Source organism: Cebidichthys violaceus, unplaced genomic scaffold (assembly GCF_023349555.1).
Source record: "Cebidichthys violaceus isolate CVI_PGR_0920_01 unplaced genomic scaffold, fCebVio1.0.p SCAF_1, whole genome shotgun sequence".
In the NCBI taxonomy this organism is placed as follows: Eukaryota; Metazoa; Chordata; class Actinopteri; order Perciformes; family Stichaeidae; genus Cebidichthys; species Cebidichthys violaceus.
This window is the reverse complement of record NW_027176262.1, coordinates 6,238,359-6,261,969: the sequence shown is the minus strand read 5'-3', so window position 1 is coordinate 6,261,969 and position 23,611 is coordinate 6,238,359. Positions and strand designations below refer to the sequence as shown.

The window sequence follows — 23,611 nt, the reverse complement described above, 5'->3', positions numbered from 1 at the left end:
ACTAAATGTTTAATTTACGTTACAGATCCTTTTTTCCAGTATTCTTTATACGATAACTACTGGAGACTGCTGTGAATGAGGTCAATATATGTAGATAAAAAAACTTGGACATAAACTCCATAGATGGACCAATTTGTTAAATGCCTAATTAGTAATTAGTTACATCGTACAGTTTTACTGGTAGGTAAAGTTTGAGCAAATTTCAAAGGTAATTGCTAATTTAACATTGTTAACAAATAGCAGGCGGTTTTACTTATGTAGTTTCCAAAATAAGGTGTTAAATGCAAGTTATGATGCAGTGATATCTCACAATATAAACCATTCTGAAAAAACTGACATTAAAGCCAGGAATTTGGGGGAAAGCATGTTGCATAAAACTCCACTTCTATCTATATTGTGCACAGTATTTCTTTGCTGGATTAAATACATTTAAAATTAATTAATTTAAGAGTATGCATCATGTAAGTAGATGACATACAGTGAACCTAGGACCTTTGGTGCTCTGGGGCAGGTTGACCTCCCAGCTGTCCTGACCTGCAGGATATCTGATAACCAGTGGTGGAAGAAGTATTCAACAAAACTGCAGTCTAAAAAAATACTCTATTAAAAGTATAAGTACTCATTATGCAAAATGACCCATTACAGAGTAGCATTTTATATTACTGGATTATAATTATTGATGCGTTAGTCTACGTCACTTAAATATCACATCTGGTAACATTGGGGTTCATTTTACTTTGTTTATATACTGCAAGGTTATAAACAAAGGCTTAATGTACGAATATACAGCAGGATTCTTTAGCTGTCCTACATTTTGTATTAATAATCTGAATCTACAGAGTACCTACAAAGGCGATTAAATGAATGTTATAGAGTAGAACTATAAAGTGGCATCAAAACGGTACTCAAGTAAAGTACAAGTACCTCCGAATTGTGCTTTTAACTTAATTGAGTATATACTTAATTACATTGCACCATTGCCCCCAAAAAAAGGATTTATGCACTATAAACTCACGTCTTAGTACTACTATAAAATTGAGTCACTGACTGTATTATTGTGCCTTTCGCCCATTGAGGACTGGTTTGATGACTCAAATGAATCAATAAATTGGTACAGCAAATTGGCAGACATTGCCTATGACGTCATGTGCAGAACTCGCGATCCTGGTAAAAAAAAAAAAAAGAGGCGGCCGTTTGATCTCTGCGCTGTGTGTAATTCAAATAATATATATATATATATATATATATATATATATATATATATATATATATATATATATATTATTTTTTTTAAAATGTAATTTAATTTATCAATACTTGACTTTCATAAAATAATGCTAATGTTGCTAGCCGTCGGGCTACCGTACACGTTCGTCTTTTGTTGAGCGCGCTACTCCCCACCCCCTTGTTCCTGTGTGTTACTCCGCTGTGGCGGAAGTAAGTCGTATAGCTAGGGCCTCATCCTTCCAATGGCGACTGCAAACAGGCTGAATAGAAAGCGGGAGCAACCGTGGAGGGGGGTCAGAGCTGTGTAACCGAAATTAAATAAATATATATCCTATTCTCTGTAGTCACAAAGTTAAGCCTTACAAATTTGTTCCACCTCTCCAAAATCACGGCCGATTCAATGGCCAAAAATCGGAACATTTCGCTCCTTGAGTCGGGTAAGCCGCAGAAGTAAAAACCCAACTGATAGCTTGATTTACATACGATATCGCTTGCGCTAATTGACATCCTAACTGCTGTTTTTTCTCACGCTTTAATGTCTCCGCTGTTTCAATTTCAGAGCTCTATTACTTGATTTCTCGTTTTCTAACAACGGGTCCGTGTCGGAGAGCGGCTGAGGTGAGCTTGGTGGTGCTTTTGACTAGTACTAGTGTGTAGTATTTCAAAATAGTTTGACCAGCTAGTTTATAATGAAGTTAATAGAATCTAATCGGAATCTCTTTTAATCCTACTGCAGGTCCTCGCGAGTGAACTAGAGGAGTATCAGGTGTGTATCCTCTGCTGCTGGTTAACGGCTAACGTTCGCTAACCGTCGGTTTTGGACTTGAGTTGCATGAAACTTGTCCACTTTTTTTAATACTTCTGGACGTCTCACTCGTTTGACATCACCCGGCTTTTTTTTAATAGCTAGCTGTGTACATGGTGCTTTTCTGTGGTGACTCCGCTTTTACCCAAAACTTGTGTTTTCGACAGCTCTTACCCGGGAGATTGGACTGGCTGGGAAACGAGCACCCGAGAACATATGAAGATTTGGTGAGATTTAACTTCATATATCTGTTATTAAAGCTCATTGTCTCTTTGTTTTTGTCTTGTGACAGACGGGACTCGGTGTCCATGCTTCTTGTTTACGGTCTTTGTTCTTTTTCCTTGCTACTACTGTTGGATTATATGGAGGTGGGACGGTCGACGTGGTCGCAAGTCGTTTCCACTGACTTAATTCGTCAGAGTGAACTGTATGGTCGTTCAGAAAACTGTATTTGGATAGAGAGAGGGTTTAATATTATTTAGCCCCGACTGTTGTACCGCAGAAAGGGTGGGTAGTTCGGCTTCTTTGCTACGTCGAGACGGCTCCGCTGGCCAATCAGAGACCGAGATGCGCTGTCTCTGCGTTATTTAGCTTGTGACCTGCGCTGTGATTGGTCCATTAAAAAGAGAAGCCACGCCTCTCGGGATATGAGTTGAGAAGCACATGAAACCACCAACTATATACCCTGTCCCACATTTATTCTGACTAAACTGTTCAGGCCACAGTCCCTGGAATGTTATACACAACTAAAGACCACACAATGACATAAATATAGTAGAATTTAGATAAATTGAGACAAATTCTCAAATCAAGATGGGTTTCTTGGTTGCTAGTTTACATATAAAAACAAACTTAACCAGACTGATCAGTACAGAATCCTACATTGCATAAAATTCTACAAAACAAAAAAATCTGCATTAAGAAAGCCAACAAATATTCTCATTATTGATAAATCTGTTGGTCCGATTGTTTATAAACAATATATCAGAAAGCAGTAAGATATGTCGATTACAAGTTCTGACAGCCGCAGGTGACGTCTCCAAATTACTTGAATTTACTGGTTGTTATTTATTGGTTGTTTGACATTTTAGTGACCTAATTGATTGTCAAAATTGTTGTTTATTCAAACAATCGTTGTCTTCGGTGTCATGTCACTACTCATGTTACTACTCTGTGTTTTTGACCCGTCAGGTTGCAGCCAACAGACATATTGCACCAGACCATTTGCTACAGATATGTAAGCAGATTGGACCCATTCTTGACAAAGAAGTGCCATCATGTGTCCCAGGTGTACACTCTCTCCTGGGGTCTGGAAAGCAGTCGATGCTAAGGACGGCAAAAGGTACATCATCTTCAAGGCGCCGCTAAGTATTTCTGCAAAATTTATAAATAGCTTTTTTTCCCCTTATCCATGTATTGGTGATTCTACGTGCCTCGTACACTGATACACTATTTGTGTTTGTCAGACTGCGACGGTGTGCGGTTCAATGCTTCATCATATGCAGCCCTTCACCGGGGCAGACCACCAGAGAGGCCTTTCAACTGCAAGAAACCTCCACACCTAGGTATGTCTGGCCTCGCTCAATATACATAAAAATACATAAAATAGACATAGATGGATATGCTGGACATTGGTACATGTAATTACTCCCATCTCTCCATTAACCCTGTATGTTATGTGCACTGTACACATTGTGTAAATCATTGTGTATTCCTCTTTACCCTGACCGTCCAATTTTGAGTAGAAGGCATTTTGTTAGACTATTGTCTATTTGGTGCGCTGCCACGACTTCGCCAGATTGGTCGCCTTGATGCAGTCTGTTACCCCACAGTGCTAGTTGCTATTAACATGACAATTGTCTTGATCATAAGTCATCATTTGCAAGGAATTATTGGTGTGTTTGTAATGCTTTACTCTCGATTCCCATTTGCTGTGACGGTTATCTACTACACAGTGCTGCAAAGATTCTAGTTACACCTGTCTGCGTCAATGTTTTCTGTTTAAAACCTGTCTTGGCCTTTTTTGGATTATTTGTTCATTTTCAAGAAATGCTGTTGAAGTTATTAAACTGTTGATTAAGCCAACTTTAAGAGGACATGCTCTCCAAAAAAGGCCTTGTGAAATGCTTAAAACGGCTTCGTACTGAGGCAGCGAGAACTTGAAGCGGATGAGAAGGTTACAGATGGTGTTCTTGTTTCTCTCATATTTAACATGTATAAACCAGATGTATCAGACTTCAGCAGTGATATTGTTATTTTTTTAGAGATGGTGATGGCAGTTTTGTTTAATGCAGTTGATGTTTAAATCAAATTGATGTAACCCGGGTTCGATTCCGATCCATGACCCTTTGCTGCGTGTCAAACCATCCGCCTCTCTCCCTGTTCTCCTGACATTGTCCAGTTGCTCTAAAGAGGCAATAAAAGCCCTAAAAATAATCTTTAAACTTCAAAAGGTTTATTGGAAGACGATGCATTTACATGCTTGGTTAAAGCCCAACAATAACAGCTTATATTTCCGTATATTTAATTTCACCCTGTGATAGTGCCCCTTCCACTCCTGATCACATTAGAGTAAATGTGTCCCATGGCCACATATTTGTGTTAATCCCAGTCTTGTTCCATCACTGTTTTCTGATGATTGGCGTCTTTTAATCCACAGTGAAGGTCCATCGAGGGAGAGAGCTGACGGGAGCGCAGCGCTTCAGCTCCGTCAACCCCGTCAGCAACTATGAGCACATGCGGCTGCACAGGCGGATCCTGGGGCATCTGTCTGCAGTGTATTGTATCGCATTCGATCGCACCGGTCTCAGGATCTTCACAGTAAGATGGAGCTTGTCAACATATATCGCCCTGCTCAGAAATAAACCCCCTACTTAATGTGCGGCGATAACCGTAACTTCAATTTGGTATTTTTCTTTGTCAGGGCTCAGATGACTGTTTGGTGAAGATCTGGTCTTCGTTTGACGGAAGGCTTCATTCGACGTTGCGAGGACACTCTGCAGAGATCACAGACTTGGCGGTTAATTATGAGAACACACTGATTGCTGCGGGAAGCTGTGACAAGTCTATCCGTGTGTGGTGCCTTCGTACCTGTGCCCCTGTGGCTGTGCTGCAGGGGCACAGTGGATCCATTACCTCCCTACAGGTAAACAGGAAAAAGGTTCCTTTTTCTATACAAAAGTAATGTTATCATCATTTGAATGAGAGTAGAATACTAGCTCTCATAATTCCACTGTGAGATACTTTTACTGTACTCAACCTCATTATGCAATACTTAACTTTTTTGGGATGGAGACCGGTATGTACAAATTTATGTCTGCAAAGTTTTGATTTAAAAAAAAAAAATCAGCTACTGCTGTGTAAATATTTTTAAAAGGGCTGATAAGATAATTGTCTATAACATTGTTCCATGTTTTCTGCTTCCACCTATGATGGAATTAGTTATTATATTTAATATGTAAATGCTTTAAAGATTGGGTGGCCGTATATGTTTTTTGCTGCATTGACGATGCCTAAAATAAAACGAGAAGAGGAGGTGGTAGCAGGACTGGCAGTCTTGTTTTATACTAAAAATATGTTTCCGTCAGCCTTTCATTCAATCTTCTCTTTATCGCGATGACAACTTCCTTCAGCCAAGTGTAAAGTCTTTACTGCAAGTGGATAAAAACATACTTCCTGTTACCATTTGTTGTCTGTGTTCTTATCATGGGGGTGTTAATATTTAACCCTCCGTGTAGAATCCATGTCTTTATTTTAATATACTTTGAGTGATTTCAGATGGCTCACCTGTGAATGTCTTGTGTTGTCAGTTCTCGCCGTTTGCCAAGGGCTCAAAACGCTTCATGCTGTCCACTGGAACTGATGCCACCGTCTGCTTCTGGCAGTGGGACGTCAACAACATCAACTTCAGGTGAGAGCTGCTTTAAATGGGATTGGAAATGGTGACATTCACAAATATTCAGTTGGAAAACCTGGAATAATACTGAGAAACATACACATCTACACAAATAAATGTGGTCAATTCATTTTGATTTAAAGTGTTCTGCTCTTTTTAAAGGAGCAAAGATTGAGAATGGTGTTTTATGGATTTAAAGGAAACATTGACATTGCTGAGCAAACAGTTTAACATGATTGAAAATTCACAATATTACAGAGAACATAAAATGAATATGCATAAGATATGACTACGTAAGATATTATTGACGAGATGTTTTTACAATATATGAAATAGGACTACAATTTTGATACATTACAAGCAAAAGAAAATGTAATTAAGTCTCACCTGACAAAGGAATGTGAGACCAGCACCTTACCTGACTGTTCATCAGTCATGCTGAAGTTGAAATGCCGGTTAGATTGGATGAAACTTTATACTTCTTTGTTGAAGGATATGCCAACAAGTCAATTCTAGATATAATTGTGAGCACTAGTGCTAGTACACTAAATTAATTAAACTGCTGGCTGCCACTGGACATGTGTGAGCAAGACAATTCTTTAAATCCTTTTAAAGGTCCCCTGCAACCAAATATTGTGTGTTTTATTGTGCACTTTAGTTATTCAGAAAAATATAGGCACTTTTCCTGTTCTGAATAAAATCAGTAAAAAAAAATTCTTTCTATCTTTTCAAGTGATCGGCCTCACAAATTCACAGAGCGGCCGAGACCCGGAGTTCAGACTGTGTGCTCCTCATTCAGTCCAGGTGATTAGTCACTTTAGGTAGACTGTTGTGTTGAATGTTTGTATCCTTTACGTTTAATTAGCCTGTATCTATGCTACAGCTCACAGAATTATCATCTAGCTAGCATATATTTATTACAGACAAACTTTTTCTTCAGGTGGGATGTTCTTAGCAACAGGAAGTACTGATGACGTCATCCGAATATATTACTTGGGTGGCGGAAGTCCAGAAAAGATATCAGAGCTCCACGAGCACACGGTAAGAACAAAAGCCAAACATAAACCTTCAGCTGCAGTGTCTGGTTCAAGTTATTAAATGTTCCACAATCACTAATGATTACTCTCCATATTTCTGCTCTCTGTTCAGGACAAAGTTGATAGCATCCAATTCTGCCACTCGGGTGAAAGGTACAGTAGAATCCTTGTACTTAACTCCCCATTGATTGTTTCATAGCAGATATACTGAATGAAATGTAACGGTGTGTGAAGTGATGGCTCACGGTTTGGTGTCGTCCTGTCTCAGGTTTGTGAGTGGAAGCCGAGACGGAACAGCACGGATCTGGAAGCTCCACCTGCGTCAGCAGTGGAGGTGCATCCTGCTCAACATGTCCGCCACTCTTCCAGGGTAAGCAGCACTGTGCTGTCGTACACTTGCGTTTATTCTGAGTGGAGATTCCTTTTGATGTGTCCACAATATTTGTGTCTCTCAAGAAGAAATAGTAAGACAAGGACGTACACTTTCTAAGCATCAGGAGAAGGTTCTCTGTAGAGAAGTATTTGCTGTATTAGGCACAATCATTTGCTCCATTGGTCGCCTCAGAGAGCTGTTGGAGCATGTACAAGTAAACCAGGTGCTAACGTACGCTGAGGAATTCTTTTTCCCAATGTTTTATTTATTCACTTGTCAGATTGTATTAGTCTTAGCACAGCCTTCTCGCCTGTCTGTAAAGCAGTGGTTAACAGATTGTGAAGACATTTCCCCCCGCTATGGTCTGAAAGATGTTGTGGTACTCCCTGTTGTCGCGCTTTATGGACAAAATCACATGCTGGCTGATTTTTTTGGATCCTCTACATTGTATCTTTCTTGCAAAGTATTTTTCTGGAGAGTTTGTTCAGTGTCAAACTTGGATTGACTCCAAACATTCCGGCTTTATTTCACTGTCAGTCATACAGAATCTGTACAACCATAATGTATTTGTTGCGAATACAGTCCATCGATGAAATCTAGATATCAGTCCACCAATACTTTCAGCTAGTCACCAAACTAGTGTTTACCACCCTGAGCTTATCTGTCTATAAAGGAGCCTCACTGTCAGTTTCTACAAAGGACTCGTCTGCCAAAAGCATTTTCACTGCCTTTCACATTTAATGGCCAAAAATACAAGAATGTTTTCCATAGCTCTGTTGTCTCACCATTTTTACTACATGTTTTAAATTTTGATACTGTGAGTTAAGTTAGCATCACATAGGTTTATGTATTTGTTTAAAAAGCAGAGGTCACACTTCATCATACTAAATACACCCAGTCTATTGAAGTCAATTTTATTTATACAGCCCAATATCACAAATGACAAATTTGCCTCAGGCTGCTTTTACAGTCTGTACAGCGTACGACACCCTCTATCCTATTTGGATCCTATTTGACCCTGTCTTCGGATAAAGAAAAACTCCCCAAACACACGCCTTTAACACGGGGAAGAAACCCCAGGAAGAGCAACTAAGGACAAATCCATCTCCCAGGACAAGCTACACAAAAAAACAAGAAGCAATGTCAAGAACATCATTCACACAGATGGGAGAATGAAATGAACACAGAAGGAGAGAGAGTCAAGGGTAGAGACTGAATCTCCTGGAGGATGAGAACCAGATCCAACATGTGGAATGAGGCCACAACAGCCAGGAGAGGGAGAGGGAGGGAGGGAGGGAGAGAGAGAGATAATGATGTTGTGGAAGGGGAACAGGTAGCAACATGCAGATTGCAACAGGAAACACAGGGAAAATGAATGGAAAACTTGATTTTTAAAAGTACAGCATCGGATACAAGCAGCTAATTGTTAGTCATTTGTGTTCAGTAATGAATCGACTATCTCCATTACATAGTATGCTTTGAGAGTTGCATCATGTAGTGTGTGTGTGTGTGTGTGTGTGTGTGTGTGTGTGTGTGTGTGTGTGTGTGTGTGTGTGTGTGTGTGTGTGTGTGTGTGTGTGTGTGATATCTAATGTGATGGGTGTTTTTTCTTTCTCGCTCAGTGTTGAACCAATGAGTGAAGAGGAAAGCTACTTCAAACCCAAAGTCACCATGGTAGCGTGGGATCGCCATGATATTACAGTCATCACGGCTGTGAACAACCATCTCCTCAAAGTGTGGAACTCCTACACAGGACAGCTGCTACATATCCTTAAAGTAAGTGTTTCTCCTCGTAAAATATAGAGCAAAGTGGATATCACAACCACCTAATTTAACCTCTTATTTTTAAACCAGAGACTAACCTGAATGTTGTTTTCAGGGCCATGAGGCTGAGGTGTTTGTCCTGGAGCCGCACCCTTTTGACCCCAGGATCATCCTGTCTGCCGGCCATGACGGGAACGTCTTCATCTGGGATCTGCTGCGAGGGACGAACACACAGCACTACTTCAACATGGTACACTGACACTGAGCACTATCAGACATTTACATGATGGTCAACACGACAGTTCTGTAACACGATGATCAAACAATTACAGACCCACCATAACGCATGACAAAGACGGCAATAAGCAACACAGTAAAGACAGACCTAGATCAATATTTGTCATCAGCTTACCTCGGCCTCACAGTTTGCCTTCAAGGGTTTTCCATCCTCTAATCGTCTCTCGTTGTTCCTGAATCTCGACCTACAGTCCTGTTTTTTTCTTTACTTTATATTTCTGTGCTGTTCGACGAGTTTGACTGTGTTATTATTGTACATTTTTTATTTTCTCTACAAAAAGTGTGTTTGAAGAAAAACGTAAGGTCCTGCAGGATCTGAAAGAAGAAACAAAAAAAAAAGCATGCAAGAAAGTTAGTTTCCCTTGCTAACGAGTACCTGGGGCTGGTTTTGTGTTTGTCTTCCAGATTGAGGGTCAGGGTCATGGAGCCGTTTTTGACTGCAAATTTACCCCTGATGGGCATCGATTTGCTTGCACAGACTCTCATGGCCATCTGCTCATCTTTGGCTTCGGCAGTTCCAAGCCGTATGAGAAGGCAAGGATACAACTCGTGTAAATGTTTACACAAACAATTGTAGCCTGATGAAATCTATTGTAAAAATCGTTTTTGGAGATACTTGTTTTCACTTGATAAATACACTATAGCATTTTCCAGATGTTGTTAAAGTCCTAGAAATGTAACACTTTCAAATCTTACTGTATACTATAAAAATCTAATATTGGACGTCCAAAAATAAGTGTCTGAATAATCCCACAAAACATGAACATAACAAAAACCTTAAACTTCCTCTTTCTCCTGATCGTCACACAGCTTCCAGACCAGGTGTTTTTCCACACAGACTACCGACCGCTGATCCGGGACACCAACGGCTTCGTGCTGGATGAACAGACCCAGCAGGCACCCCATCTCATGCCCCCACCTTTCTTGGTGGATGTGGATGGAAACCCCCATCCTCCAAGGTACACACGATGACCTTCTATCAGTTACACACCAGCCTCTCGGTGGGCTCAGTTGTTTAAATGTTTGTCCCATGCAAATTCTCGATGCCTGAGGCCATTATGAAAAGCAATACTAAGCCGGGTTCAAAATGTTATCACAAACATTTGTGTTCTATGTAAATGCATGCAATGTTTTTAGCAGTTAACATTTTTTAAACGTCTTGACTTGATTTTCAGGTACCAGCGTCTCGTCCCGGGCCGGGAGAACATTGCTGCTGAACACCTGGTTCCTCAGCTGGGATACGTAGCCACCAGTAAGCAACCAGCCAGAAGCAGGCCTTAAATTCACTATAATTAGCTAGTTTACAGAAAAATACATTTTTGATATATACAGTAAGTGACAAATCTAGATTTAAGAACATCTGAACCATTTCTTTTATGTCTTCAGAAGCCACAGTAAGTGTTTGACCAGCGTTAACCTCTGCTACCATCACACTCATGCTCTTGGTTTCCCCGTTTGATGGCGTCTTCAGGTGATGGCGAGGTCGTGGAGCAGGTGATCAGCCAACAGACTGCAGAGCACGACGAAGTTGCGATAAGACGCAGCACCCTTTTGGACGAGGCCATCCGAAATCTCCAGCAACAACAAGACCGGCAGAGCCACCCTGGGACAGAGTTGGCTCTGCCGGCGATACCAGAAGGGCCAGCTGAGGCACAGGGCCACGCCTTGGCACCGGCACCGAGCACGCCACGTAGAGGTATCGATGCACCACCTGTGTTTTATCGGATTCTTATTAGCATATTGATCCAGGGAGCTGTTGGATGCTAGGTATGTGATCCTTCGTTGCAGTGTCTGTGAACGATCGAGCAGACGTGCAGTCGCCCCCTAATGTGGGTCTGCGCCGCAGTGGACAGGTAGAGGGCGTCCGGCAGATGCACCAGAATGCTCCTCGCAGCCAGATGGCCACAGAGAGAGACCTGCAGGCCTGGAGGCGCAGGGTGGTGGTGCCTGAGGTGGCACCCAGCAGCTACAGGTACCAGAGATAGCAATGTTAGCTTCACCGTCAACCGCTGAAGACGTGGCATGTGTGTGACAGGCAATGTCTGTTTTATATTAGTTTATGTTTATGTTTCTAAGTGGAAATGGATTATTCTCCCATTTTAGATTACATCAATATTTGAATACTACTCAAAAGAATTCAACACACACATCCATGTCAAAAAACGATTCCATAACGTACCCATCAAGCAACAGAGAGCGTGGTTTACAAACCTCATGACATTTTACAGCATTTATTTTACTTGACATTTTCTGGTTGTTCCACTTAAATGTCATACATCGTGGATTTTGTTTTTTTAGGATCCAGGAGCGCTTGCGAGCGGCCAGAGGAGATGAGGAGGTGGTTCTGTATAATGCGAAGAAGAGACGCATTATCTACAGCAGCTGTCGAGTAGGTTTCAATGTAGGAAGTCTTCAATGGCAATTTGAAACAATGGCTAGTGTCCCGTCCGTATATTGTGAATAATCATCACACAGTATGTACTGTAATTGGCAGGAAACGGCATATTCATTAAAGGTGTTGTGTTGGAATGTGTCAAAATGAAATGTGTATACATACTGTGTAGATAAAAAGTATTGTCACAATGCCTCTGTAGGATTCATTTATTTATAAATAATTAAATATTGAAATAATTGTCAGCATTTCTGTAACAATCTTTGCACTGGTTTTGAGTCGGCCCATCTGTCCTCTCAGGATGATTCAGATGATGATCCTCACACGAAGCGAGCACACGGCCGCAGTGACGCGCTGGAATACATGGACTTGTCCTGCGAAGAGGGAGAGGAGACGGCAAGTTCAGAGGTACACACTGAGGTATCACTTCCTCCTCTCTCCTGTGACTTTATTTACGAGCACATGTGGTCTTTTTTGGGGGGATTTTACGCAACTTCCTGTTTTTATTTTTGAATCTGTTCAGGACAATGAATTGGACGGCAGTGAAATGGATTCCTCCAATGATGAGGAGTGGAACAGTGACAGCTCAAGGTATAACGTTTTATAGACTTAGAATTTGTTTTAACTTGTTTAGAGTGCCAGATACGAGGGTTTTCCTGAATCACAAGAATGATTATATAGACAGAAGAGTTTTGTCTTTCACGTTAAAATCTTGTATTACTCCTTTGTGTTGTCTTAGGTGGCAATCCCCACCCATCTGGTACCCCAAGCAGGTTAAAACAAATAATTTAACTACGTTTTTCTGCCTGTTTTCATATATGTAATTTAGAATTCTAATCGTAACTGCTTTTTGATTGGACAGCCACACGTCCAGCGAGTACTCGGACTGGACGGCAGACGCCGGCATCAACCTGCAGCCCTCCACCCCCTTGTCCTCACGCAAACGAGTGCAGCGCAGACTCAGCAGCTCTGAAGAGGAGGAGGAAGAGAATGAGAATGAGGAGGAGGAGGAGAAGCAGCAGCAGCAGAGTGACGAGGAGGAAAAAGCTGGCAAGAAAAGCAAAGGGAAGTCCAAGAAAGCAAAGTACAAGTCACCCAGGGTGAGTTATTGAACACACTGCGTAGAGTATACGCAGCAGCCAACCCAATCCTAATGTCTCTGTCTGAATCCTAACTGGTTGATTATTACCCAGACTGCTTCTGTCAGGGAGGAAATATAAAGATGAATTTAAAACAGGCTCAGATTTACCGTCGTTTTTCATCTTCAGCGTCCAAAGGTCAGACCGTCCATCAACAGAGAAGTGTCCAATGAGTTCAGACCCTCACCATGGATCACCGACGTCATTCCCAGGAAGTCTCCTTTTGTTCCCCAAATGGGCGATGAGGTATTTAAACAAGGCACTTTACAAGAGCATGAGGGAAAAAACACTCAGTACAGTACAGATTGTTCTTTCTTAAACCGCTGCTGTATAGATGTTTTGGGGGTTTAACAGGACGTCATGATCACAAACCTGTTTCTCATCTTGTAGAAAAATTACTGTCTGAGCTCTGAATTTCTTGTCTCCTCAGGTGATCTACTTTCGGCAGGGACACGAGGCCTACGTAGAGGCAGTGAACCGAAATGAACTGTACCCCATAAACTTAGACAAACAGCCCTGGAAGAAAATGGAGCTACGGGTAAGACTACGTCAAATACGAAGATGATAAAAATGTTCTTGTTAGAAGAGCTTGGTAGAATACACAGAATTCTGAAGAACATAATTTACAAAATCTTCACAGACATCTTAAAAAAAATAACTGATAGATACAGAATTTCTGGGTTTTTTTGTTATTTAAATGTAGGCACATGTCGTCGTCCCCCCCTCCCAAAATGTACCCAATATTTTGTGTTTGTTTTTCAAATGTGTTCTAGGACCAAGAGTTTGTGAAGATCACTGGGATCAAATACGAAGTCTGCCCTCCAACCCTTTGCTGTCTGAAGCTGACTCTTATTGACCACGGCACTGGCAAAATATCAGACAAGTCATTTTCTGTCAAGTAAGCAGTAACCCAACGTGAAGGTGGCATTTAAACTGAATGTACATAATATGGAGGTTATGATTCTAATTAAACTAAAATGTGTAGTGAATGCCTACATTTTGGGTTAGGGTTAGTGTCATATTCAGGACAAAACATGAGGATAACCATCTGTTTTGGGCTTGACATGTTGGCTGTAATTTGTTGCTCAAATCAGTATAATTCAGCAACAGTTTCACAAAGACAAAGTTTTGACAGTTTGTTGCACTGTTCTCAAAGTGGGGTCTGGGCACTCTGCCAGTGGGTACGTGAACAGTTTTCAGATTCATTCATTTAAATTTAGGACATTTTTACATCACTAGTCACATCTAGAATCGTATCTATTAGAATCTGCAAATATGTTTAATACTATTACCAAAAGACGTCATGTAAGTAGAAATTATCCACCACGTCTGTGTTTCATGCAGCATATTTACACAGGATGAGCAAAATCTGTGCTGAATTTACTATTATCCCTCAGGTATGATATCAGGGCTCTGTGTAACATCCAAAAACATCAATCCAATCCAAATCCTCAAATTATGGTCAGAACATAACAAATTAAGGACATGGCCGATTTGAACAGGATTAAGATCAAAGACAACATTCGCAATTATTTAAAATTACTAGAGGTCCCAGGTAATTCTGGTCCTGTGCGAAGAGGGGTAAAGACCAAATTGTTGGGGGTCCTCAGTAAATTCTCTGTCTTGAAAGGGATCCTCGGCTGAAAAGACTTAGGAACCTCTGGTTTATTGTACTTCGGCATTAAAGTGACGTATATTTCTCCCACAGGTATCACGACATGCCAGATGTGATAGATTTTCTCGTGTTGAGGCAAAGTTATGACGAGGCGCTCCGTAGAAACTGGCAACCAAGTAAGTCTGTGCACCTTGTTAAAGAAGTTAAATTCTAGCTTTGAGGCCAAGTAGCATCCTCTTCAGTTCTGTTTCATCAATTTCAAATACAGAAGAAAGGTGCTCCCAAGTAGTTTATAACTTCAGTCTACTCTACTGATTATTCTGAATTTCTGTGTAGATATAGATCATGTGGATTTTTTCCTCCTCCTCCTAAATTGGTTAACGTCTTCTCTCTCTGCAGACGACCGGTTTCGCTCAGTGATAGACGATGCCTGGTGGTTTGGTAGCATCGTGTGTCAGGAGCCCTACCAGCCCGAGTACCCTGACAGTCTCTTCCAGTGCTTCAAAGTCAGGTGGGCAAACACACGTTTTCATGGTAGCTGGAGATATGGTGGTTGTGGCGCCGCCATGGATTCCGAATATCGGCTAGTTTCTAGGACTCACTGCTTTTGATATCATCAGTCTAGGACAAGTCTGTCTGCCCCCTAGTGGTTATTAAGAGGCATGACAGTGTCATGTCTGTCACACTCGTGTTGATGCCTTGTTAATGGCAGTTACATATGTATTATTACATTTTTAATGTCCGTATAATAAAGAGTAATTGCACTCTTAAACATGCTTTTTTTTAATGCTATAAACTCAAACTGTGATTAAACGCATCAATGTTGGTGTAAAAACACAAATCTGCATTTCATGGTTGAAAATGGCTCAAAACACCATCTGCGGTTTTAAATCGGCCCTAATTTTGCAAGGCAAATTCTGGGATAGAGTCGACCGTTTAGGACTAATCTACCTCACGGAATAAAACGTTAACATGCCATATTGCTATTTCCAAGCTCTGGCTGTCACCTTTGTTGACGCTGCGTCGAGGCTTTCGCCATTCGTAAGTAGGCGTGGTTGCAGTGGGTGGACTAATTGGGCTCAGACCAGAGGGTGTAGTTACACTTTATTCTGAACTAAAACCTAAAAAAAGGTATCGGTCAATGTTGTTGGAAGTGTGATGGTTGACTTTGGCAACACTTTTTTGTGTGTTTTCATCAGATGGGACAATGGGGAAACGGAGAAACTGAGTCCTTGGGACGTCGAACCTATTCCAGATGGTGGTAATGAAGAGTTTTTACTCGCTTATTTCCGTCATATAAACACAGAACTGATGTCCGCTCACAAAGTGGGGTCAGTGGGGTTAATGCATATCGAATAAGTCCGTCTCTGCCGTGCAGCCCAGCAGCCAGAGACGGAAGGAGGTGGAATCCCCGTGACTGCAGATGAGATGAATGAACTGATGTACAAGCCTCTGCCTGGGGAGTGGGGGGAGAGGAGCAGAGACGCCGAGTGTGAGCGCATCGTCGCCGGCATCGACCAGCTCATCACCGTCGGTGTGTATGCGTGAACACGCTCTCTGTTGTTTGTGCTCCATCTAGAATCACACACTTCTACTTTCACATGTCTGGTCCCAATCCACTCACGTCAGCGTATCTATAGGTTCCCATTCGTACTTACCCACCTTCCACTGTGTTTCTGCTATAGAGATTGCAGCTCCCTTCTCTGGTCCTGTGGACTTAGTCCAGTATCCCACCTACTGCACTGTAATCGCCTATCCCACTGACCTGGGCACCATCAGACTGCGACTCAGGAACAGATTCTACAGGTCAGTCTTTCCCTCTCCCTCCTCCCACCAGAGCCACGGCATGGACGTATTTGCACAGTTGACTGTCGACCCCGCTCTGTCCTTGAAATTCAAATAATTGATGTTGTGTTTTGTTTGTGAAGACGCTGTGTATTTACTCCCCTCTGGTGATCCACAGGCACCTCTCAGCATTAATTTGGGATGCCAGGTATATTGCACACAACGCCCGCACTTTCAATGAGCCAAGGAGCAAGATTGCCCACTCAGCAAAGCTCATCACAAATGTCCTCCAGAAGTTTGTCAAGTAAGTCAAAATTAAGATACTGTGATAACAGACACGGTGTCATTCACACTAAATTGACACATTCTTCCTACTTTCCCAGTAATCCCAGCTGCACAGATATCATGGAGATTTACAATGCTGTTGAAGAAATGGATGATGATGATGAGGTAAGTCTGATTTAATCAAGCTTGAGTCATTAGTATTATATTTGTTTGCTCTATCATGCGCTGCTGTGAAATTACTATATGTTAGTTACAGGAAACCTAAATTGCCCATAAATAGTAACAATTGATTGTTAGAAATCTGGTCAATAATCAGACTCAGATAATAATTTGGTTGCTGCCTACAGGAAGAGGATACAGAAGCACCAGGAACATCCTCTGGACACAGACTGCGTCAGGTAAATACATGAGATGGGATAGAATAGATAACAAAGGACTTTGACGTTCTATTGATTAACATTGATTGTTATTAAATCGTCAGTCTGAAACATATGATTATCTTGGTAGAATTTTGTAGAATCTTTTGGGTTAATGCTTCAATAGCAGCAGATGGCATGTATTGCACGTCATGATGATTTCCTCTCTTTCTCCTCTACTGCAGCGCTCTGTGGAGGTGGTGCCGGACAGAGACGCCTGGAAGGAGCAGTGCAAGTATCTGCTCACCTACATATTTGAGTGCGAGGACTCCGAACCGTTCCGACAGCCTGTGGATCCTCAGAACTATCCCGTGAGTCAACACAACAAACTAAGGGCAAGCGTTCAATCGGCGTACGTTTTGTGTTCCAGTGTGTTGATCAAGTCTAAATGGTGTTTTGTTTGCTTGTCCAGGACTACCACAACATCATTGATACACCAATGGACTTTGACACGGTGAAAAGGACTTTGTTTGAAGACCGCTATGAAAACCCTGTAGAGCTTTGCAAAGACACCCGGCTAATATTTGCAAACGCTAAAGCCTACACACCCAATAAACGCTCCAAGGTAAGTGGAAGACATGCCGAGATAACTGCTCTTTAATGCAGGACATATTCATATAGTTGTAATGTTTGGATTTCATTTAGTATAATCTTCTTTGGGTCCATCATTGTGATTGATTTTTATGTTTGAGCTTATCTTGCTCTCCTTTTCTGTTCTATTATAGATTTACAGTATGACTTTGAGGATCTCTGCCTTCTTCGAGGAGCAAATCAGAACAATCATATCCGAGTACAAAACTGCCATCAAAAGCAGCGATAGGCTCCGCCGCAGTCAGAGGTTCCGCAAGAAAATGCAGCAGCAGGATCAGTCCAACACCTCATCAAGGTCTGTTTGAGTTATGCATTCCTACAATAAATGGTTCAGGTGTTCAGGACATTTAGGGTTTCCTGTTCAGGTTCCATGTCTGATGAAAAGTTGCATTCTCTTTCTTTTTATTTTTACTCAAGTCAAAAGAAAGCTGCTGTAAAAACTCAGGAAAAAGTGGAGTCGACATCAGTGACCAAATCTACCTCAGCCAAAGTGTCTGTTCCTGAGAGAGCCAGGAGGAGTCGACGCAGCAGCTCAGGTCACAGCTCCTCAGACGACGACTCCAAAGCTGCTTCATCGACACCAGGTACTGAAGAGACTCTCAGTAGGTTCTTTAACAGTAGTCTCATCGTTGGTTCCTCAGAACCATTGTCAGCGACGTGGATGAATGATAAGGAATAATTCATTCCTCATAACTTTAGTGAAGGCCCAACACCCAACCAGACAAGCCCAAACCAACTTCTCCCCACTCTCCCTCTTTCTCTCCTCTCCCCTTTCTTAACCCAATAACATCCAGCTGCCTGAACAGCGCCGACTAGTGGCGACATCTGCTCCCAGATCATCAACTTAACATTACTGTCGACACGGAATATGTGTAAACAAGATGACGGATAGCAATTCAATAACATACAAAACTTAACGTTTGCACATGCACATCTATGTCTAAACCTGTGCTTACGTAATTATGTTTACATCACACAATTTCACTCTTGCACTATTATGGAAGCTAAGCTATCAAGATGTATATGTAAAACTTTCATAATAGGTTAACTTCCCCTAGTCAGATGTTGTGCAGCAAAAACAAGTGCAAAAACTTGTGAAGTCTGATATTGTAGCTAACGGGTAGAGACAAGTTTTTATTGTTTTTTGCTTTAATGACTTGTCACTGAATTGTGTTGCGATAAATAGAGCCTGTAGTGTCTGTACTGTGGTGGAATGAACTCTTATCTGAAGTCAGGACAGCAAAGTCGCTGCACATTTTTCACCAACTCGGTAGTTGTCCAACATGCTTTTAGCAGTTTATTTGGGATGGTCGCATTTCCAAAAATCTGGCTCTGGTTCCTTCACTTCGACAAAGGCATCTGCCAAATAAATGTATAAAATGTATATTTTGAAATGTATTTCAGAGTCTGACAGTGAGAGCGAGCTGAGTGAGTCGGAGGTGGAGAAACGTCCTGGCTCGTTAAGGCACCATCGACTCAGACAGAAAGCAAGAGTTACTAGAAGCAACCGTGCCAAGCAGAGGAAAAAAGGTCGGGAGTCAAAGCCAGTTTTCAATCATTTTAGTGGGGCATTCTTAAGTTGTCTATGTTGATCGTGGTTGTTGTTGTTGTTGCAGAAAGCGATAGTGAAGAAGAGGAGGAGGACAGTGAAGGTGAGGATGGAGAGATGTCCTCCCAGTCTTCACGTCGCCGCTACCCCAGCAGGAGTAAGAACAGCAGGAGTGAGAACAGCAGGAGCACACGGCTGACCAGAAACAGTGCTGGTGCAGACAGGAAGCGCACAGGTAAACACTACAACAGCCGTCTTAAGCCTCGCTTTTAGTGAACCACATCACAGCACCAGCCCTCATGTTAAACATCCCTCCGCATGGCTTGTTTTCAGAGGGCAGGGCAGAGATGAACGGTCACAGCGGCAGATCGTCTCGCAGGGAGAGACGTCGCCACCGGGACTCTGACAGGGAAGAGGAGATCACGGTTCGCAGGTCAATCAAGAGAAAGACGGCGAGGGCGGCTGTGAATAAGATGAAACTCCTTGAAGCATTAGACGAGGAGTTCGAGGAGCAGGACGACGAGGAGGAAAAGCCGAGAAGGAGCAGCAGCCGCCTTCGCCACACAGTCCGGAGCAGCAAACGCACCGCGGTGATCCAGAGCAGCTCAGATTCTGATGAAGAGCCATCAAGACGGGGTATGCAACAGCTCTTCTTAGTACTTTAATCATACAAGCCAATATTTTACCGGTGACATTTAAATTCAGAAGGAGTTGCTCTTAGATCTTGTAAACGCAGACAGTCCTTTAAACATGTGTTAAACATATTTGCATTTTATGTTTCGGGCAGCTTACAGGATACATTATCTAAATTCTGCCCTTGTTTCTCTTTCTAGCTTCTCGGACAACAAAGGAATCAGGTTGCGACTCCAAGGACGAGGAGGACGGCAATGACAGTGAGGCTTCATCCTCCTCCCAGAATCTGCAGAATGGAGACTCGAGATCCAGAAAACGGAGGACATCAAGACAAGCTGCTAAGAATAAGGGAAATGGTGAGAAATGTCATCTATCATTATTAGTTTTTGATTTCTAGTGGCCACTGGCTTGGAATTGAGATGAAAGTTTCTCTAATAGTTGGATTGTTTTCCTCTTTTCCTCTGCAGATACTTTGTCCCATGTGAACGGACACAGTGCAAAACATCACAAGTCTGACAGCAACTCTGAGCAAGAGGAAGCTGCAGAGGAGAGTTCTGGAGAAGCTGAAGTTTCTGTGTCTCAGAAACCGTCTAGAAGCACAGCAACCACTCAAGCCAGGAAAAAGAGGATTACAAGTGAGGAGGAAGAGGAGGAAGAAGAGGACACTGATCGCAGGACCACACGACACAAACTTCCCGTCAGCTCAGATGAAGAAGAGAAAGTCAACATTTCTCAGAAACACTCGCACCAAAATGGAAGAAATGTGGAGGAAGCGATCCACAAGGACTCTAAGAAAAAGTGTAAAGTTTCACCGTCAAAAAGCCAAGATAAACAAAAACCTGCCTCAACTAATAAACTGGATGGTGCTGAATCAGAGGAACTCAGTGATTCTCCAAAGAGATCCAGCCCACGCAAGAAAAAGCTGAAAAAAGAAGAGGAACGCAAAGCAGAAAGCAATCGCTCCAGTGAGGAGTCAGAGGTGGAAATCAAGTCAAAGAGGCCAACGAGAAACAAGACCAAATCTAAACGGCCTCGTGGCGACACCTCCGCTTCAGAGAGTTCTGAGCAGGAATACAGACCCAAGAGGAAGTCGAGGAGGAAATGCTCCACGGGCTCATCAGACGAAGAGTCGAACAATTCAGACAATGCATCAAATAGACGGCGGAATCTCCGAGCCCTACCAAAAAAGAAGTACATCAGTGACAACTCTCTCTCTGAGGAAGACTCTGCTTCTGCAAGCCAGCGTAAACAGGGAAACGGTAACAAAACAGCCACAGCATCTAGAGAAGACCGGTATAATACGAGAGAGTTGAACAGAACCTCACCTAATGAAGCCAGGAATCAGCCGTCTTCCACCAGAAAACGTATTTACACCTCAGACTCTGAAGATGGGGAGGAGGAGGAGGAGGAAGGAAAGAAGGAGCCAGTGTCTAAGAACAATAAAAACAGCAAGTCCGGCTCCTCAAAGCGTCCCAAAAGGGAATCCAAACAAAAGGAGGGTAACAGCAACGAGGAAGACGCCTCTTCCCAATCCGGTTCCAGCGAGGAGGCCGAGCAGGAAGATGTCGGTCGTTCAAGGAGCGGGAAGAATGCGAGGCGGCCCAAACACAAACGAAAGGAGAGCTACAGCAGCAGCAATCACAGCTCCGACTCTGAGAGCGAGCATTCGTCTTCAGCCTCTGAAAACTCGTGTGCCAGCTCAGGGTCCCGCAGCAGTCCAAAGAGGAGGAGTCACGGACGGTCCGGGGTCGGTGAAAGGACTGCCGGCCGCCAGCTGAGGCATCGCCGCCAACGGTCCGCTTCAGAGGAGGAGAACAGCGACGAGTTGTGCAGCAAAGAGCAGCGAAAGACCCGCGTGAACACTCGCAACCGGGGCAAGCGGACAGTCAATTATCACGACAGCGAGTAAAAGGACGCGGCAACTGGAGCTGTGGAGGAGAGAGGGAGACGGACACGGACATTAACTGGAGACCTTTAAAGACACTTGATGGCCACATTATGGTAGTAGCACTGGAGTCCTCGAGAGAAAATGCTGTGAATCTGTTTCATTCAGGGATATTTATATTTTCTATGAAAAACATGTTTATAGATGTAATACAAATTCAAGCATTTTGAAAAAGCTGGTTTTCACAAGGATACAGAGCAACAACACCACCGCCCATACTGCTTGTTGTGATTTTGGCCAGCAGAGTAAACCATTCTGGGGAATCGTGTCAGCTTGGGTGCTAATCTAATATACCTCTGTTAAAAGGCTTGCACTAAGATACACTGTAATGAGGTATTTCATACACTAGTTTTGCATTAGAAACTCAGGGGTCAAATACGTTTACTGTAGTCTCAGACATGCAGTTGTTTTTTTAGCTGAAGTACGGACAAGAAACGATTCCAGGTTGGCAGATGTCCAAGCACACACTCACTGGGACGAGTTCATGTTCAGACTTTGACTACAGCACTCCTTTGTACATCCACACACTTAATGCTTGACTGTATTATGAGTTGATATGAGCCAAATGAACGAATATTAATTCTTCCCCCAATACCATTTCATTTTTTTTTTGTATTAATTAGTTTTGTTGTTTTCTAGTAAATAGATGTACATAGTTGATTGAGAATGAAAGGTTTGTTGATCAGTTGGTATCAAAATGTTTATTTAAATTTGAGCTTTTTTCTTTTTTTTCTTTCTTTTTTTACATTTACCTACATTGTCTTGCCATATGTCACAAATTGGTACCTTTTTGCCAAGTACATGGAAACAAAAGTACTTACTGCAAAAAAACTGTGATTTCTCATATTGGGAAGACCTTTTTATTGTTCTGTGTTGTCTACTTTCAGTATTAAATTGATTTTCAGAGATGACTTAAGACATTTTGCCAGTCACATGGTTTGGTTTTGTTTATGGGGAGGTTTCTAAATACAGTCGCTTTATGACATTTTGCTTAATGTTTTTCATACTACACCTTTAATAAATCGCTCTCACAGGAAAACTGTTAATGCAATGTGGTTGTGGAGTGCAATGAATGAGTTATTCCTCATATTAATAAAGACATCATTTCAAGGTGTATTCTGTGTTTGACTTAATCTTATCCATTAACATCATGAATATTCAGTAATTAGATTGCATCTGTCTCGCTCAGTTTATTAATTCTGGGTATAAACCTGTCAGACAGTAAGAAATACAATAACAGATCCATTATAATCCAAGTTTAGGACGAAAATATTGTATCTCTGCCTCCAAGAATTTATATATCGAGAACAGTTCACTATTTTAAGAAACATGCTTATAGGGGGTAAGCTGGTTCCCAATAGAATATAATCAATAATTTATTTAAATTACATTCACTACTCTATTTTCGAGTTTCTATTTTAAAGACCTAGATTGCCGTGAAGCATTCAGAGACAGGGTGCCAAAAATACATTCAACATGATTGTCTCTATTTAATTAAATTTATTACGATCTAAGTCAAACACCCATTAAAGTGTTTTGAGGCAATCCCAGAAGACACAATTGTTTTCTTGATAAATAATTGATCAGCTTCCAGATGAAATAAAACCCGATTAGCATTTCCTTTGCTTTCTTTATTATCCTTAGTTAAGATTTGCTAGTGTTATTTGCTATTTTGTCATCCGAATATATTGTATAGTTAAATATAATCTTCATACAGAATCTAACTATTCAGGTAAAGGTAAGATTTAATGTCTTTTGGTATTTTTGATGCACAACATTAACCTGCCTTTATTGTGTAGGGCTTCAAAAACAAGTAACCACCGTCGCTTTAATGTGACGTAATCACGTAATGGTTTTCAGTAG

The 23,611-nt window shown here is 41.8% G+C and overlaps 1 protein-coding gene across 4 annotated transcripts; it reads left to right on the top strand.

Moving 5' to 3' along the window:
* The first annotated feature begins 1,447 nt into the window (after window positions 1-1,447).
* Window positions 1,448-22,862, top strand: brwd1 (bromodomain and WD repeat domain containing 1). 4 transcript variants are annotated; one of them, XM_068708018.1, is made up of 44 exons: window positions 1,448-1,664; window positions 1,787-1,845; window positions 1,964-1,993; window positions 2,200-2,259; window positions 3,224-3,374; window positions 3,499-3,597; window positions 4,692-4,852; window positions 4,956-5,177; window positions 5,842-5,942; window positions 6,661-6,731; window positions 6,868-6,968; window positions 7,077-7,117; window positions 7,233-7,334; window positions 8,960-9,113; window positions 9,217-9,351; window positions 9,804-9,932; window positions 10,209-10,357; window positions 10,574-10,650; window positions 10,870-11,094; window positions 11,187-11,370; window positions 11,697-11,787; window positions 12,091-12,198; window positions 12,314-12,381; window positions 12,653-12,890; window positions 13,059-13,175; window positions 13,360-13,467; window positions 13,703-13,827; window positions 14,638-14,720; window positions 14,944-15,055; window positions 15,744-15,805; window positions 15,923-16,078; window positions 16,230-16,350; window positions 16,508-16,633; window positions 16,713-16,779; window positions 16,962-17,012; window positions 17,216-17,341; window positions 17,443-17,595; window positions 17,756-17,916; window positions 18,039-18,205; window positions 19,026-19,151; window positions 19,238-19,405; window positions 19,504-19,806; window positions 20,004-20,159; window positions 20,271-22,862. In XM_068708018.1, exons 1-44 carry the CDS (start codon window positions 1,628-1,630, stop codon window positions 21,710-21,712), a joined length of 6,723 nt encoding a protein of 2,240 aa, XP_068564119.1. In that variant the 5' UTR covers window positions 1,448-1,627; the 3' UTR covers window positions 21,713-22,862. The 4 variants fall into 4 exon arrangements, with proteins under 4 accessions (XP_068564119.1, XP_068564112.1, XP_068564109.1 ...); XM_068708011.1 differs by having other exon boundaries at window positions 12,091-12,210; window positions 15,744-15,802; XM_068708008.1 differs by having other exon boundaries at window positions 12,091-12,210.
* The last annotated feature ends 749 nt before the right edge of the window (window positions 22,863-23,611 follow it).